The sequence below is a fragment of the Tyto alba genome, unplaced genomic scaffold, assembly GCF_018691265.1.
Source record: "Tyto alba isolate M040663 unplaced genomic scaffold, T.alba_DEE_v4.0 Super-Scaffold_41, whole genome shotgun sequence".
In the NCBI taxonomy this organism is placed as follows: Eukaryota; Metazoa; Chordata; class Aves; order Strigiformes; family Tytonidae; genus Tyto; species Tyto alba.
Genome location: NW_024881317.1, coordinates 21,571,521 through 21,589,015, shown reverse-complemented (window position 1 = coordinate 21,589,015; position 17,495 = coordinate 21,571,521). Strand labels below are relative to the sequence as shown.

General features: G+C 57.8%; 2 protein-coding genes across 2 annotated transcripts; one reads left to right on the top strand and one right to left on the bottom strand.

Moving 5' to 3' along the window:
• Positions 1-397: 397 nt before the first annotated feature.
• Positions 398-2,449, bottom strand: RPP25 (ribonuclease P and MRP subunit p25). Its single transcript, XM_032990332.2, has one exon. The coding sequence runs from the start codon at positions 2,051-2,053 to the stop codon at positions 1,406-1,408; it is 648 nt and encodes a 215-aa protein (XP_032846223.2). The 5' UTR covers positions 2,054-2,449; the 3' UTR covers positions 398-1,405.
• Positions 2,450-8,788: 6,339 nt separating this feature from the next.
• Positions 8,789-17,148, top strand: SCAMP5 (secretory carrier membrane protein 5). The gene is made up of 7 exons (XM_042804187.1): positions 8,789-8,893; positions 10,688-10,764; positions 11,061-11,189; positions 13,329-13,485; positions 14,256-14,357; positions 14,580-14,697; positions 14,818-17,148. Exons 2-7 carry the CDS (start codon positions 10,758-10,760, stop codon positions 15,010-15,012), a joined length of 708 nt encoding a protein of 235 aa, XP_042660121.1. The 5' UTR covers positions 8,789-8,893; positions 10,688-10,757; the 3' UTR covers positions 15,013-17,148.
• Positions 17,149-17,495: the final 347 nt, after the last annotated feature.

Genomic DNA, 17,495 nt, shown 5'->3' with positions numbered 1-17,495 from the left:
CCATCCCCGGAGAGCGGGAGTGAGGTGGGGAGATAAAGCAGCTGCAGCCGGAGCGTCCCTCCCGGCTGGCTTTTGGGAAGGGCACGCTCTTTAATACCGATTTAATTCCTCCCGCGGTGCCCCCGGGGGCTGCCTGGGCTGGATGAAGGGGAGCCAGGTGGATCGGGGCTTGCTTGGCCCCCCGTAATGCATCCCCTGCCCTCCCCGCGGGCACGGGGGCTTTGCCAGGCTCTGCCGTGCCGGCGGGGGCCAGCCTGCTGCCGGGGCACGTAGGACGCCCTGATCCCATCCCACCAAGGATCTGGCAGGGATCCCCTTGTCCTGGGTCACAGCAGCCGCCCTCGCTGGTCAGCAGCCAACATGATCCCCCCCCCGCCCCCATTTTCCCGTAGACACATTTCAGCTATTTCTAAAGAGCTTTTATTTTCCATTCATAATTTCTCCCTTTACCCGCTGGAAGAAGCAGGGATTTTGCTCCCAAGAGCTTTCCCAGGGAGCCAGCCCGTGGTGAGGGCTCTGCAGCCAAGCTCACGACCCCAAAACCTCCCCGTCCCGCATCGGGCACCGCATCCAGCCGTAACAACAGCCCACCTAACGTTCCCACTGCCCCCAGCTCCCGACACCGGGGCTTCACCCCAGCTCCAGTCCCTACAAAAACCTCCGGGAGAGCAAAGACCTGAATATCTGATGGGGAAAGAAGAAGAAGGGTTGTTTTATTTTCTTCTGCTGTCCCGCAGGCAGGCAGCACAGCGCTTGGCTCCGCGGGCGCGGGGAAGGAGCGACCCGTCTGCTTGTTTGTGTGTTTTATTCGGGATGAATAACGGCGCTGCGGGGCGCTGAGCCTGGCATTAATAAATCTGACAGCTCCTCGCCGGGCGTAATTGCAGTGGTTTTGATAATGAAGGCATTACTCCGGCGGGCTTGGGGCAAAACCGTCTCTCCTGATGGCTGAGACATCGCAACGGGGAGCGATGATGGGCAGCCGACTTCCCCCGTCCGGGCACCCCTCGGTGAAAGGCGACGGGTGCTCTGGCTCCCTGGGCGTCACTGCAGAAATGTGGCGGGTGGTGGCATTGCCCCTGGGTGGCCGAATGCGGGGTCAGCAGCTCTTCTTCCCCCCACCCCCCCATATCCTCCCCTGCTTCAGTCCTTTAACCCTCACCCCAAACCTGGGGACAAGGTACCCCCCCGATGCAGGGGGGTCAGCTGGAGCAGCGGCAGAGCGCGGGGATGTGTTGGGGGGACCCCGGAGCAAGCATGACACAGGCTTCTCACTGCTTTTATCCCCAGCAAAGCAGCTAAAATACCCCCGGAGTTTCTCCAGCTTACGATCTCCTGCCTATGGAGGGGGATATTCCTGCCCACGAACCCGGCGTACGGCTGGTCGGGGCGGGAGGTGGTGGGGTCAGTGGTGGTGGTCCGGCTGGCGGTCAGCGGTCCCCAAGCCCCTCGGGCTGTCGGGTACCTGTACCTGGAGCTTCTTGGTCAGCAGCTCCTCGTGGGGAGGTGGCAGAGGCCGCTTCAGCCCCTTGGCGGAGGAGCCCGACGCATCTTCTGCATCGCCGAGCTGCGTCCCCAGCCCGTGCCGGGGCTCCGGGGGCTGGTAGCCCGTCTGGTTGGGATCCAGCGGGTCTCGGGAGAGCAGGATGCAGATGGAGGGGACATTCTTGTGGACGGTCAGGTTCTGCGCCGGGACGCCGGGCAGCGGCTCCTGGTTCTCCCAGACCTCCAGCAAGGTTTTGTAGCGTACCTTGGTGACCTGGTGAAGACCTCCCAGCTTCCGTTTCATGATCTCCACGCAGGTGATGGTCTTGGTGACCGCCCTGCCACAACCGCTGAAGACGATCTGCCGGCTGCCCTTCAGCTCCATCTGGGCCATGGCGAAGTTCATCAGGTTCCTGATCTTGCTGCCCTCCTTCACCTTCATCTCCACCACATCTGGGGGCAGGTCGGGGAAGGGCAGCGGGCTCTCCTCCTCCGACGTCCTCACCTTTCGGAAGTTCTCCATCCTGGACTGGGCGACAGGCTTGGCTCTCTCTCCTTCAGCAGCCATCCTTCACCCCCTCCCGGCGGATCCACTCGGGCTCCTAGCCCCCCAGGACCATGGCAGGGCTGACTGCGCTGCCCGCCAGCCCAGGCCACAGGAGGACCGACTTTAACCCTGCGTCCCTGGGACCAACAGCCCCTTCCCTTCTCCTCGCCCAGGGCTAGCTGCGGGGGGGCCGGGAGTGGGCTTGGTGGCTGTGCCAGAGGCTGTCCCCCGGGGGGACGGGGCTGCAGGATCCCCTGGGTGCCCCCCGTTGCTCCCGGTGGGGACAGCAGCCGGCTCCAGCTCTTGGTGATGCTTGGGCTCCTTTGCTCCCGCTGCAGCACTCGCTTCTGCTGCTCTTTGCTTCATTCTGGACTTCAGCAGCCCCCAGAGCTGTTCTGTGTAATTAGCAGATCCTCCCCCTCTCCCTCCCCTTCCTCCCCTCCTCCTCCTCCTCCCCTCGCTCAGCCTCCCATCCCAGCACCCAGCTCCTGCCTTCATCCCTGCCCAGCACCGAGAGCCAGGGAAGAAGGCGAAGGGGTGGGCAGGGAGCCCTGGTCCCCGGCCGGGAGCATGCAGGCAGGGAAGCAGCAGGCAGGGAAGGGAAGGTGAAAGGCAGAGGGAGCAGCTCACTCTTCCCTTCATGATGCTGCTGGAGTCCTGCCCCCTTAAAGAGAACCTGGTCCCTTCTCTCGGTGCTTGCTCCGCTCAAGGACGCCAACTGCTAACTGGGAATGTCAGCAGAGCGCGGGCAGCCGGCCTGCCTGCCTGCCCCTCCTGAACCCCCACCCTGGCAGCAGCCCCAGAGGGATGAGGAGTCCCAGCCACGCAGCGCCCAGGGATGGCACGGAGATGCAGGAGGTACTTGGGGAAAGCTGGCAGCCTGAGCTCAGTCCTTATTAGCCACCGGGGAAGCTACTTCAGCCCTGGGACCTGCAGGCAGGAGAAGTCCTGGCAGATGGCATCACGGCCGTGCCCGGCTGCCTGTCCGACCGGCTGTGGGGCTGAGGCATGCACCGAGCATGCCGGGGCTCTGCTCCCCCCTGATACCATGCAGCCTCAGCCCTGGCTCTCCCCACAGGAAAACCTCGCCTTCCCAAAAGCCCCGAGGAGCAGATGTCACGGCAGAGCTGGTTTTCACGGGTGATTTCTCACCCTACTCCTCCTTCCCCATCCCTCCCTCTCCCCGCTGCTCTCCCAGAGCCTGTCCCTTGCTCATCTCCATGTCCCCGAAATGGAGCTGCCCACCGTGGGGTCACCATCATATTTACTGCCTGAGCCCCTGAGCATCCCAGGAGATAACTCTTGCAGGCCAGAAAATCTCCCCTTTCTGCCCCAATCCCTTCCCCGGGCTGAGGCGATGTCCCTGCCCCAGGCTGGCCCTCTGCCTGCTCCTGTCACCTGCCCGTCCCCGGCACCCCCAGCCTCCCGCCCCGCTGGCTGGGGATCATTGCACAGTGGAAAGACATGCCGAGTATTGACTTGCAGTCAAATCTTATCGGCCTCTGGAGGCCCCTGGATTGTTTTCACTCCAAGCAGGGCTTGAAAAAAATACATAAATAAATCAATCGATCCGATGCCCACAGAGGTGAAGGCTGTGGCAAGGCAAGATGCAGCCATCCTTTCCTGGCTGGGGCAAACCCCCGCATCTCCGTGCCCCCCAGAACAGCTTTCTCGGTACCACTGCCCTAAATGGGGGGGTGGGTATGGGACACCCCCTGATCCAACCACCAGACTGGAGTCTGGGTGGGTCTGTGGGCGACGGGAGGACAGCACCAGGGTCTCACCCATGTGGGATGGGATGCTCCATCTAAGAGCAGTGCCCCGCTCTGCTGGAAAACCCACGGGGATGGAGAGCATCTTTTCCTGATCCAGCTAACACCCCATGAGATCCTTTTGGCGCAGAGAGGGAAACTGAGGCAGGGCACGCAACGCTCCCGGGCTCACCCCCAGCACCAGCGGCAGATTCAGGCTTTGAGCATCCCCCCAAGTCCCACCTGGCGCTCTGCAGTAGGAAGCACGCCTAGTCGCTGTGCTTCCACCATGAATCCCTCGCTCGTACGAGACGAAACAATGTCATTTTTCCCCCTTTCCGCTTGAGGATTATTTGTGGCATCCTTGCAGAAGGCATTTGGCTCCTTCCTCAGGCAGGGAGGGATGGTTTAAGCCTCTCAGGGAAATTGATGCCTTCAAAAGATGCTAAACCCCTAGGAATATAATCGGGAAGGATTTTAGCAACAATTTGAAGAGCATGTGCAGCCGAGGGAGCTGAGAAGTCCCTCGGAATTGTTATTCAGGTGTGCAAACAGCCGCCGGCAGCACGGGAGGGTTACGCGGGCACCAAGGGCCGACAGCGCCAGGGCTCCAGGCGAGCTGCGGCTGCTCGGCGCTGAGCCTGCAGCCGGATGAATCCCTGGTGCTGGGTGAACCCTCCAGCCCCTTCTTTCCTGGCCCAGGACCAGCTCCCGCCTCCCATGGCCCATTTTTCGTGGCGTTGCGGCGCCTTCGCCACCCGTCGGATGATGGAAGCGGCAGCAGCTTTTCCCCCCCCACTCTCCCCCCTTCACCCCCCGCCTCTAATTGCTGCTTAACGAACTCTGCTTATTGCAGCCTCTGAAATGGAGGCAGATGAGGTGCAATCTCGGCCAAGCCTCTCTGCATCCCTCAAACCCTGCGGAGGGTGCGCTCCCCCCAAGGCAAAGGCTGCCTTGCAGGGGAGCCGGGGGGGGGGGGTGGGGTGGGCATTAATGACAGGGTCTTGCTTTCCCTCTGCAGTGCTTAAAATGTAAATGCAATTCGTTATTAGCAACTCCATTGCTAATTACCATCTGAAGCCATTGTCAGCTTATTTGTTGGAGCACAACAGAGTGGATTGGTTTTTCCAAGTGAAGGAATAGCTGAAATGAGCTCAGCCGCAGCGAACAGCGGGGTGGGAGAGGGAGGAGAGCGGGGATGGGGCACAGACAACCCCAGCCATGGGGGGACTAGGCAAAAAAGCACTGGGAAAGAGGATGGGGAGTTGTTTAAAATGGAGAAGAGGCAAGCTGCAAAGGCAAAAGTGGAGAAAAAATAGGAATAAAGCAATAACACCCTGCGTATCATCTGTCTGTCCTCCTTGAACATCCACTCCGGTCACCCTGGGACCCAGGGACTGGTTTCTTCCTCCCTCTCCCCATTACAGTTTCTCTCTGAGCATCCCATGTCCCAGTGCCACGGGGTGCCAGCACCCCCCCGGGCTGGGGGTCCCATCCCAGGGGGCTTCCCCATCCCCGTGGGACCGTCTCGCCTGGCCCTGACCCCACAGGAGGTGTGGGCTTGGAAGGGCGGTTCGGCAGAGGAGCCAAGAGGAGGGCTGGCAGCGGCCGGGATGGAGAGGGCCGCAGGGGACAGCACACAGACAGGGTTGACAGCGGCCCCAACCAAGCCTGGGAAAGGGGGAAAAAAACCCAGAAACATATTCCTAACAGAGAGCAGGGCAGCTGGAGAGGAGCAGTAACCCGAGCCCCTGTCCTCCACCTGCCCTCTCCATATTTTCTTTCATCCAAGTTGGCCCTGCATGGGAGCGGGTCGGAAAGTCGAAGCATCCGATACAAGGAAAGTCTCGGTGCCGCCATCCATCTCTGCGTCACATCGGCCCGGCTCAGGTCTCAGGCTCTCATCACATTGCACGCGGCGGCAGGCTGATGTCCGAGCTGATTGCAGCCCTGGGGAGAGGAGAGGAGGGGGTGCACGTGGACCCCCACGGTGCTACAGCTGCAGGAATGCCCTGCCCCGATCCTAAACAGGAACCAGGAGCCACTGCACATCACCAGGATGTGACTCCAGGCTCCCTGGGGTGCAGGGGCTGTCCCAAATGCCAGAGGAACCCCAGGAGCATCCTAGAGTGGCACCAGCTCTCCACTAACTGAGCCAGCAAGAGAAACCCCTTGTCTCTACCGCAAAGAGAAAATGGCTGAGCTTGAGATAATCCTTATTTTGAGTGGGCAGGCAATAAAAAACAGAAAAAAATCTTTTTATGGGATAAGTCCCTTTGCAAAGCCCCAGCACAATAAGCAGGGGACACAGTAAGGGCTCTGAGAGTGTTAATAAACCCTAATGGCCCCACCTGGGACCCCCCCACCCCCATCCTGCCAGTGGCTCAGGAACTCTATTTAAGATCAGCTCAGGGATCTTAGTCCTAGTCTAAAGTATGTTGTGGCTGGTCTCTAGATCAGCTGCAGTTACCTTTGTGTCAGGTCTGGACTAGGCTGTAAACCACGAACTGACCTTGAATCTGATCTGCAGGTTGACTTCATGGTTTGGCTTTGAACCCGTCTGATTGCTGTGAACTTGCTGGCTGATCTGGACTCTTGGTTGAACCTGACCATCCTCCCCAGCCTGTCCCGCTCAGGTGGGGTGGGATGAGCACTGGGCAGTGAGATTCTTACCCTGGCCCTGTGTTATCCCCTTGGCTCCTCAGACATCCCCCGTGGGCAAAGGGAGCATGCATCCCTTTGATTTCTGAATATCTCTTCTTGTAAAGCCTGCAGGCAGATGGAAATGTTGTGATGCCGGGGGCAAGGAGCAGCTCTGCAGTTAGCCATCCCTGAAGTCTTAATGAATTGGGAAGGTGCTGGGGGACCTGAGGCAGGCAAAGAAGCGGGTAGGGAGCAAATCTAGATGAGCAAAAGCTCGAGAAATAAGGGGCATGAAGCAGTTCCCAATGTCCCGGCCCCAAGGGTGGGATCTCGCAGCTGAACCGTGGTGAAACGGGGACTGAGCTGAGTCTGCCAGGGAATCCTCCTCAGGGAGCGGGGCTGGGGCTTGCGGCCAGTCCCCGGGGTGCTCGATGCCCGCGGGGTGCACCGATGCCCGCCGGCAGAGCCAGCGCAGCTCTCCAGGTCTCAGAGCACCCCCGTGAGGTCTCACACGTGGGCGAGCGGCAGCGCTTGTCAAGAGTGGGGATCCGCAACCTTCTCCCCTTGCTGTTTGTGTGCCTCCCCTTGCTCTCCTGCCGTCGTGCAGGGGACGGAGCTGGATGCACGGGGGTCCCACTCTCTGCAGGGTACAACAGCTCAGGGGCCAAGACCCAGAAAGTGCTTGGAGGGGACAGCTGGGTCCTCAGATATGGGGTCATTTGTGGCAAGCTTATTTTCCTGCTTCCCTCTATTTTACCATCTGTGAAGTAGGTGTTTTCCCTGTTTCTGCCAGGTTTCCTTCCTGGCATCCCCACAGAGTGATGCTGTTTATCCGCCGAGGGTGTTTGGTGACCGGGACTCACTGCTGTGCAGAAGGATTTAGCTGCTTCCCTGCCCTGCTCTTCACACCTTCCCACGGTGGGACACTCTCCTTGCCGACAGTCCGTGCCCAATAAAGCACGATGGTGTGCTGGTGCTCGAGGTCGGAGGCTGAGAAGGGAGGATGATTTAGTTGTCAAATAAAGCCAGTTTCATGTCACTGCACTGACATCTTCACAAGCACCGAGGCAGGAGGTCCAAGAGGCCTGGACAGGGCTCCTTGCAATGACGCTGAGGACAAGCGACGCAGCCTACAGAATCCTCCTCATGTTGCTTGGGGTCCTCAGGCTGATTTGGGATTTCTGTCCCCTTTAGGAGCTTTCTGTCCCTGTCCTAGACCACCTGCGAGTCAATCCAGTCCCTTCCCCTGCCCTTTGCATCCCAACCTCAGCACCGCTGGCAGAAGCAATCGACATACACTTTGCCCTTCGTGCAAGCCATTAATTACTCCACAGAGCAGCGCGGGGTGTGAGGGAGGCCACCGTGGGAACCCAGGCAGGGTGATGGGGACGGTGGCCTCAGGCCTGCCTGGGACAGTGGAAAACTTCCTGCTCTTGGGAAAAGTGATGTGGGATTTCTGATGCCTCAGGGAGCAGCCCTGCATGGCTGAACTGGGAGATGGGGAAAATCAGCCGCAGGGCAGCTCCTCCAGCAGCCCTGGGAGTGGGACTGGTGGCGACCCAGAGGGAGAAATAACTCCTGTTGTACTGCCAGCATGCTCACTGCAGCGCCTGGGCTTTCTTAGGCTGTTTTCTCATTAAAATACGAACTTCCCTGACCTCACTTGCAGACGATGGCAAACAGCCTGTGCCCTGCGAGCACAACTCCTGTGTTTTTGGCAGGGTGCACGCCACAAAGCGTGTACATGTGTGAGCTGCGTGTGGGTGCGTTACCTGCTGCTGCAGCTCCGTGGTGCTTGGTTAAAGGATGGCTAAGGATGGCTTAAAAAGTAGTAGTTGTCCCAAAATGCTGGACAGCGTGACAGCTGTGACACAAAGCTGAGAGCAGGGCAGGGCGGGCAGACACTGGCGCTGAGGGACCCCGTCTTGGAGTGCAGCAGGCTGTGGACACGGGGTCCCCTAAATTTGGTCCTGCCGGTGGGACCTGCAGGCTCTCCTTAGCTTTTGGGGTACAGGCAAGCTGTTCTGACCCGGGCCAGGCTCTGTCCCCTAGGGCTTCTGCCCCACAGAGGGTCTCCTCCTACCCGTGTGGAGCTTACCATGCCCAACAGAGGGTCTGCCCGGCCCCGGGTAGGGATTACTTCACCCCTTCCCCGTGGAGACCCCACCACCCCATAGAACCCGTCCCACCCCATAGAGCATCCCCAACCCCGTGGGGCCCCGCCCCCTGCCCTCGGCCCCGCCCCCCCAAGGCCCCGCCCCTCCCCGCCGGCGGCAGCAGGACCCTGGACAGCGGCAGCGGCGGCTCTCGCGAGATCTCGGCGCGTCCCATAGGCCGGCCGGGCGGCGGCGGCGCAGTCTCGCGAGAGCGCGGCTGCTGCGGCAGGAGCAGCGCCAGGCGGGCGGGCGGCCGCCGCCACCCGCCGCGGGACGGGTCTGGTCACGCCACGCCACGCTACGCTACGCGGGTGAGTCCCGGGCCGTGGGGAGGGAGGGGGTGCTTGAGGGGGGAGCGGTGGGATGCTTCCCCTAGAGGGAACGATTGCCCTTTGCACCGACACCCCCCCTCCCCGCACCCCACTTGGGGTAGGGGGGCGGTGTGGTGCGGCGTGAATGTGCCCACGGGGCCGCCCGCACCCGCGTGGGTACTGTCCCTGCCGGGGCCCGAGCGTCGGGCAAGGTTTGTCCTCGGCTGGCCAGGCCGCTGCTGGGAAGGCAGCACCCGGCCGGGGTGTGAGTGGAGGGGGGGGGGGAGCGGTGCGTGGGGTACGCGGCCTGTCGCCCGTGGAAACCCACCAGCATCAATCCCTGCCGGGGCCGGGCCCCGCTTGCCCTCCCCGAGCATCGCACCGTGGGGCTGGCGTCCCAGTCACCCGGAGGCGATGTTGGGGTTCCTCCTCGGTGTTATCACCCGTGGGGTTCGTTGCAAAAGCTCCCCCCGCCCCCCCCGTTTTGCAAAGCCTTTTCCCCCCCCCAAATTCGCCCCTCTCCCCCGATTTTGCAAAAGCGGCCTCTCGTTTTCGCTAAGCTCTTGCAGCACCAGGGCAGGGGTCGGGTCGGGAGCGGGGGGCGGACAGGCTCGGTGCGTGTCCCCACTCCCCGTACACGTGCGTGGGGGGCCGCGTCGCGGAGCCGCTGCCTGGGGAAACGTCAGCCGCGCAGGCAGGCAGGCAGCTCGTATTTATAGCGCCGGGGGGATGGAGTCCTCCGTGGGCTGCCGTCGGATGTCGGGAGACAGCACGCCAGCGAGCCGTGGGGGGTTTGCTTTGCCTGGCCGGCGCCTTTGGCGCTGGGTGGGTGGGTGAGTGGGGGTGTGCGTGGGAGGGTTGCCCTGGCAGAGACCCCCATGACCGCTGGGACCCTGCGTCGGGAGAAACGTGTTCGCTTGTGCCGTGCCTCTGCCCGAGGTAGCCTCGGGGAGAGTAAAACCTGCGGGCAGAGCCTGGTGGAGCCGTGCTGGCAGGCGTGGGTACGCGGAGTTATACTGAAAACCTCGGCTCTTAATTTTTTTTGCTTTAATTTTGCTTAATTTTCGCTGCTGGGACAGGGCTGAGTGTGGCAGGGTCTGGGACTGGTCTGGGATGCTGAGCTCCCACCTGCAAGATACTGCACAAGGTGCCAAATGACATGAGTAATCATTAAGCCAGCACTCAAGTGACTCATTAGTGACAATCACCACTGATTTTTTTTTTTTTTTTTTTTTTTTCCCAGCTGATATTTTCAGCTGATTTCCCTGCTCCCTTTTTGTCCTGGTTTCTGGCTTGGGCTTGCAGAGATGGGAGTTGCAGTGCTGTCAGGAGACAGCCAGGTAGTTCCCTGTGCTGGAACTCTTTGCAAACAAACAAACAAACAAAAATTGGTTTGAGGCCAGGGAATGAACTTGAGGATTTCAGACTGCCCACAGCTGCCTCATCACTCGTGGGGCCGTGTCCCTTTCCCTGCCATCCAGCCTGGCCCCTTTCCCAGGGCTGGATGTAGGTTAAGCCCGCGCCCTGCCCCACATCGCTGGATCTTCTCTTAATCTTCTGCTTTTATGGGTGCATAAGCCTCGGCTGTAGGAGCTGGGATTTATCCTGCTGTCAGCCAGGTGCCAGGAGTAAGCCTGGATGTTTGAACAGTGTAGATTGTCTGTGTAAATAAAGCAAACTGCCTTCTTACAGTGCTGTCCTTGAGCTGTTTTGGAGCAGGGGGGGGGGGCGGGAAGGGGAAGGCTCTTCAGGGAGGTACCTGACCACTTCACTTTTTCTCTCCTTTTCCTCCAGCTTTAGTAAAGCTTCCAGGGTTTTTTTCCCTACTTCTCCTGTGGATCGGAGAGGTTGAGCGTGTGCCAGCATGGCAGGTACGGGGTGGGTCTCCGTCAGGGCTGCCCCTCGCCTCTGAAGTCCATCTGGGGCTTTACTGGCCATAATGTCACCTCATTAGTGCCCAGTGGGGGTGCGGGTGTCCACGCTTGCAGGATCCACGTGGCCACAGAGGGCTAAAATTGTCTTGATGCTTATGGGTGGGTGGTTAGTGATTAGGAGGGGAAATCCTTAATTCCTGCATGAAACTCATCAATTCTTGGGGCTGAACAAGACCCTCGATTGACGCGCAGCTCCGTGCAGTGCTCAACGCCGGTGAAACTTTTTATTGCAGAAAAAGTGAACAACTTCCCTCCCCTGCCGAGGTTCATCCCCTTGAAGCCATGTTTCTACCAGGACTTCGACGCGGAGATCCCACCGCAGCACCGTACCATGGCCAAGCGGCTTTACTACCTCTGGATGCGTGAGTCGCTGGGCGGGGAAGGGCTGGGGCGGGTTTGCCTTTGCCTCTCCAAAGGCTGCCCCGCTGGAAGTCACCAGCTGAAAGAGCAGAGCGAGGGCAGGGGAAGCCCTTCTGCCCCTCCAGACCTTGGCATCTCCTGTTAAAACCTGTTGGGGATGAGACGGGGGCCGCAGCACCTCATGGGCTTCTTCAAGCCTTCCAGCCTCTGGGACGGAGGTGTCGAGCTGGCTCGGTGTCCAGGGGACATCGATGACCTTGGCGTCCTGCTGAAGCCCGCTGCGAGGAGGAGACAGCTCAGCACCCGCGTGTCCTGCCCAAGGATTTACTCCCCTCTTCGTCTCGCTCGGCTGCTGGCTGCCTCACCACAGAGCTGCCAAGCCTCCGCTGGCTTTTTTTGGCAGCCGGGCTGGGGAAGGGCTTTGTCTGCCACCCTGAGCACCTCGTGAGACTTTTGGCAGCGGCCCGAGGCTGAGATGCCACTTGGACTGGAGGGCCAAGGTACCTGCTCCCCGAAACAGGGGAGCCCAGGGCTTCCCCCAAAGCCAGGTCTTGCCTGTTCCTCTTGCATGCCTCTGTGTGCCGTGCTGTGCTAACAGAGCTGTCACTGTCTTCTAACTCTCTGAACCAGCCTGGATCTCTGTTCCTTACCATCCCTGGGTGGGGAGAAGAGCTGGTGGAGGGATGGATTGCACCCCAACATACGTGGAAATGTTCCTGAAGATGATGCTAATTGCTGTGTGCAGCTCGGAGCAAGCTGGCACCATCAGGGTTTTGGTTTTTTGTTTGTTTTTTTTTTTTTTTTTTTAGAAGAACTTAAGTTCCTTAATCGGATGTTTTCTGTGAATTTTGGAAGCATCAGTGCTAGGGGGTGCCTTGTGCTTTGGAGCCAGGTTATGAGGAGCAGAGCTGGGACCGAAGAGGTTTCTGCTTTCAGCCCTGTGCCAGGCTGGCACCCCCGGGGCCGTGTCTTATTCCAGCTTTTGGGGGCTGCATCCCAGTGGGAAGGTGACCCTGGGGTAACTTCCCCCATCGTGTCAGGAGGGCGGTTAGCGTAGCTTTTCTATGAAGGGGGAGGAAAAAAAAAAAAAAGTTGTGCTTCCCTGGCAAAGCTGTCTTGAGGGGTGTTAAATCCCCTCCTCATCTCAATCTGGCTGTTCTTGCTCTGCTTAATTTAACAGAGCTTGATTCTTGCTCCAGCCTCTCCCACAGCACAAGCGCCAGCTCTCTGAGCCGGTCGTCTGTCTGCTGGTTTCTGTCTCTGGAGCTCCTCTCTGGATCATTTTCTCCCCAACTCCCCCGCAAACACCCAGCTAGACGCAAGCGCAGAGAGGCTGAAAGGTCCCCTTGGTGTCCTTGGGGGCTTTAGGGAGCAGCGAGCGCCCGGCCAGCCTGGCCAGCTGAGCTCCCTTTCTTGCCAGCTGCAGCTCTCTTGGGGGTTGCTGTGGGAGGGTTTTAATTCTCGTCAGAATAATGAATCATTCTCAAAAATCGGAGGCGTCAGAATGCAAATGAGCCTTCTCTGCTTTGTCCTGTGTCTGCTAAGCTGGGCTTCATAGTAATAGCCCTTGTATCGCTTAACCCCGAGCCAGGGTGGGAGAAGAAAACACAGCACCCCTCTGAACTGGCGAGGCGGGGGCCAGGAGTTCAGGACTTCAGCTCTCAGTGCAGGGGTTGTTAGCTCGGGGAATTCTTGCACAAGCTCCTTCAGCGAAACTGTAGCTGGAGGCAAGCGAAAAACCTTCACTTCGATTCCTCCGGTTTCCTTCTGTTGGTGGAAACGTGCCCCAGCTTGCTGGCAGCAGGATATGGCTCTTCCCCTTGTCCCCAGAGCGCCACGAGCGCTGGACCTGTTTAAGACATGACAACTCTGAGTGATACATTTTTTTTTTTTTTTTTTCCCCTCCTGCTCCTCAGCTGAGGTTAGACCCCTTTTGGCTAAGCCAGCCTGGGGATGCTCCCTGGACTCAGCCAGCTGAATTCAAGTTAAGGAAAATCCAGCTAGGGCAACGCATTGCTGGCCAAACCTGCTGGAGGTCAGCCCCGCGTGGGCATCCCTGGGGTCGGGGATATCTCTCGTATCACACCGACGTCCTCGCGTACGCGCTACTGTGCTCCCTCTGTGTGTGTGTGTGTTTGCAGTGAACAGCATCACCTTGGCGGTGAATCTCGTTGGCTGCCTCGCATGGCTGATTGGAGGCGGTGGAGCTGTTAATTTTGGACTGGCAATTCTCTGGCTCATTCTCTTTACGCCCTGCTCCTATGTCTGCTGGTTTAGACCTATTTACAAAGCTTTCAAGTAAGTGGTCACACCTGAGCCTGGCTTCTCCTGGTCTTTTTTTTTTTTTTGTTTTCCTTCCTAAATGGTTAGTGCTTAGCTTTGGGGCATTGCCTGAATATTTGGGGGAATTTCAGCTCTTTCTGTCCAGCCCTTTAGCTTTACTTCCTAACCTTCAAAGCAAGGGTGTTTGGCGTTTCCCGAGGGCCAAAACCCTAACCGTGAGATATAAAGACACCCGCTGTGTGCCTCTGCGTGGCGTCAGGGGGAGTGGTGAGGATGCAGTTGGGGTGCCAACTTTCCCTCCCCTCCTGCCCATCCTCGAGGCTTCTTTTGTATTCTTCCACGAGTCCTCGAGGTGCTTGTATTGATTACCCATGCTGCTGAGGTCGATCCCCAGTGCAGTATCCCCAGATCTAGAAAACTGGGGGTGTATTTATTCCCTCTGCAGGATGGCTGAGTCTGATGGTAGGGTGGTGTGAGCTGAGAGCCGTGTCCGAACACGGATACCCTCTCACCCGATGCACACAGCTGGCCGAGCCATGGGGAGGATCTGATGCCCCGTGGCTTCCCCAGGTGCCCCTTCACCACCTCCAGCCTCTCGCAGTTTCTCTTTTGCCTTTAGTTTTGCTCTGGTGCCTGCTGTCTGCAGGCAGCTCCGCTTCTCACCACCCTCTCACTAAACCACAGCTCCTTCTGCCCCGAAAGGGTCTGAGACGTGGGAGCATCTCCCTTCCCTTGCAGCGCAGCGGGGCTGGAGGCAGAGAGAGTGACCGAGCCTTCTCTTGCAGGACAGACAGTTCCTTCAGCTTCATGGCCTTCTTCTTCACCTTCATGGCCCAGCTGGTGATCAGCATTATCCAGGCGGTGGGAATCCCTGGCTGGGGTGTCTGGTAAGGAAGATGCTGCTCTCGTGTTGGGTGCAAGGCCGGTCACCGTTGTGCTGGTGCTGTGGCCTCTTGGTGTTTCGACATCCTCAGTGCTTCGGTAGCTTCTCTCCTTGGGGAAGATGCTTTGAGGAGCTGGGAGGGATGCTCAGCAGGCTGCGGTGTGCCGAGCCAGGCGGGAAAGCCCCAGGCTGCTGAACCAGACCGGTTGTTTTCATCTCCTTGCAGCGGCTGGATTGCAGCGATTTCCTTCTTCGGGACCAACGTGGGGTCGGCCGTGGTGATGCTGATCCCCACTGTCCTGTTCACGGGGATGGCAGTCTTCTCCTTCATCGCTCTCACTATGGTACGGGGGGAGAGGGGGGTGCCGCGTCGTGTCAGGGAGCCCTTGCCGCTACCCTGGAAGGCCAGCGTGAGCTGCAGTCTCTCAGCACCTCTGGATTTTTCTCTTTCCCACCTGCTACAGGTGCATAAGTTTTACCGGGGGAGCGGCGGGAGCTTCAGCAAAGCCCAGGAGGAGTGGACCACGGGCGCGTGGAAGAACCCCCACGTGCAGCAGGCAGCACAGAGCGCGGCGATGGGGGCGGCGCAGGGGGCCATGATGCACAACGAGACGCAGTACTCAGCCACCCCGAACTACACCTACTCCAACGAGATGTGAGCAGCAGGACACTGTCCTCAGGCGAAAGATCTGGGGGGGGAAAGGAGGAGGAGGAAGGCTGAGCCGAGTTTCTGCAGCTGTTTCAGAAAGTCGGAGTGTACCATAATGGTTCTTATTTTCCCGTTCTTTGTAATGAGATCATTTCGGATTTTTTCCTTTTTCTTTTTTTTTTTTTTTCCTCTCCCCACGCCCCCCCCCCCCCCGTTATTGTCTTCAGCTCTTCTTTTCTCCTTTATTTTTCATTTTGAAGAGGCCATGAGTTGACCTGCAGGGCTCTTTTTGTGCGTGGTAGTAAGTGTATGTTCACGTGTCTTCTTTTTCCCTGTGAAATAGTGTATGGTGGTGGTTTTTTAATTACTGTGGTGATAGGTGTACGTTAGAACTACATCAGCCAAAAGCCCACACCCCAGCCCACCCCCCCCAAAAAAGGGAAAGAAAAAAAATGGCAACCAGCCAACCAGCACCCATCTCCCCTTCCAGAATAAGCCCTGAACCACAGGTTTTCAACGTGTATGTTTTCTCTTTCAGTTGGTAGCGTCCAGCCACTTGCCACTGTCTCAGCAAGGACAAGCATTCCTGGGAATTCTCCCTTTTCTTTAGCTTTTTAACTAGCAGGTGGCTGGCTGATTTAGAATTTAAAAAATCAGGAGGGGAAAAAAAAAAAAAAAAAACAAAAAAAAAAACAAAAGCAAACAAACCACAAACCCCTCGATCTTGCTGTCGATATGCTGGAAGCCAAGAGATTCCTAATCTACACCCTGGCTCAGGATCTACAAGTTCTCTCTGTGTGTGGTGTTGTAAATGAGTAGTTTACATTTTGATGTGGAAGCGCAGAATTTGTGCGTGACTGTGGGCAGGAGCCCCGGCGCGCTGTGTGCGTGCGCGTGTGCGTGTGCTGGGGAGCGAGGACAGGTTTTCCCTGCGGGATACAGCCATCCCGTTCCAGATTCTGCATCCTGAGTCTGTTTCTTAAAGGCTTCTGTTTTGAAAAGCGGCTATAAAATTGGCAGAGCGTTTCTCAGAGGACCTATTCTTGGGCAAGGCTCCGGGTCAAATCTTGCCACCCCGTATGCAAGCACATACAACCAGTCTCACCAACCATGTAAATAGCAAGGCCAAGATTTGTCCCTGTTAGCTGTTGAGGCGTGCACTAATTTAAGGCTCTTTGGGAAACCTCCAGACTGGCAGGAAGGATTCCTGCTCACCTGTGCTTCTACCAAGCACAGTGGAACGTGGCCATGGATTTTCCTGGTGCAGAAATCCCTGCTCCTGTTGGCCCCGAATCCCTGCCCAGTTAGGGGAGGTAGGGCTTTAAATAATGATCTAGCACCTTAGTGAGAGGCAGCTGAGCTCAGACTAGCATCTCTTGAGCTGTGGCAGCTGGGGAAGGTGACCGGCAGACCCTGGAGAAGATCAGTTTGTAAATGGGAGCTGATGGACTCTGCAGGGCAGGAGTAGGGAAAGCTCCTTCTTAGAGATGCTTTTCAGACTCCAAACGCACTTTAAATACGCCAAATTTTCCCCCAAGTCCTAGAAAAGCAGCCCAAACAGAATCCGATCTGGCCCCTTGGCTCAAATATCTCCTACCTGCTGCAGGCAACGAGTTCAGCGTGCCACTGCTCATGCCAGCAGCTGGCCAGGGCTGTGCGAGTCCCCGGCCCCTTGCCTCTCACCTCCTGTCCCCTCTAGCTGTCCTGTCCGGTGATGCTTGTCTGTGACTCCTACCCACGAGAATCACCCCAAAGAGGAACTTCTCTTTGCCAGCGAAGCACACCAAGAATAGTTTCCTGTTTAAGGGTATCACTTCAGTCACTCTGCAGTAGGCAGTCGTTTCCTGACAAGACTAAAATGCAGCTAATGATAAAATGCCTGTCTGTGTGTGTATATATATATATGTATAAAACGTAAGGAGAAAAGTAATCCTTTGCTGAGCCTATTATGTACTTAATCAGGTTTAAATATTGTGCAATTCATTTATAGCTAGCCTAAAACTTACTATGCCAAATCACGTGCTCTGTCATCCATGTCTGAGAAGTGATGAATTAAGTGACTTCACCTTTTGCATTTACAATAAGATGCATAAATAACTGTAACAAGCTATTAACTAACAGACATTGCTTCAGCATCTAACCCTCCTCTCCGGTGTGTCTCCTGAATGCATGAGTGCTGAAACATGCCCCTGTGGCTCCAGCTTTCCTGCCCTGCCAGTGCAAGCTGGGCAGGACACCGTCTCCGCCCCCCCCTCTCTTTTTTTTTAATCTGTGACTGCTTTAGGTGGGGGGCTGACTCTGCTGTGAAACCTGCAGCCCCACAAGGTGGGAGAGCTGATGCTGGGTGTTTCTGTGGCGGGGCGAGGAAGCAGCTGCGGGCTAGAGCAGCCATGAAGTTTTATGGATGGCCTCTGCTGCTTCAGCAAGGTCCTGCTGTTGCTCTTCACGTCCCAGTTGGTGAGGCAGAGCTCTCTACCTCTTGCCCTTCTTGAT

Excerpts from the sequence above, each read along its gene's own strand:
- RPP25 (XM_032990332.2), bottom strand. The coding sequence starts at position 2,053 with ATGGCTGCTGAAGGAGAGAGAGCCAAGCCTGTCGCCCAGTCCAGGATG.
- SCAMP5 (XM_042804187.1), top strand. Across the intron at positions 14,358-14,579 it reads ATCCCTGGCTGGGGTGTCTG|CGGCTGGATTGCAGCGATTT; the intron begins GTAAGGAAGATG and ends ATCTCCTTGCAG. Across the intron at positions 14,698-14,817 it reads CCTTCATCGCTCTCACTATG|GTGCATAAGTTTTACCGGGG; the intron begins GTACGGGGGGAG and ends CACCTGCTACAG.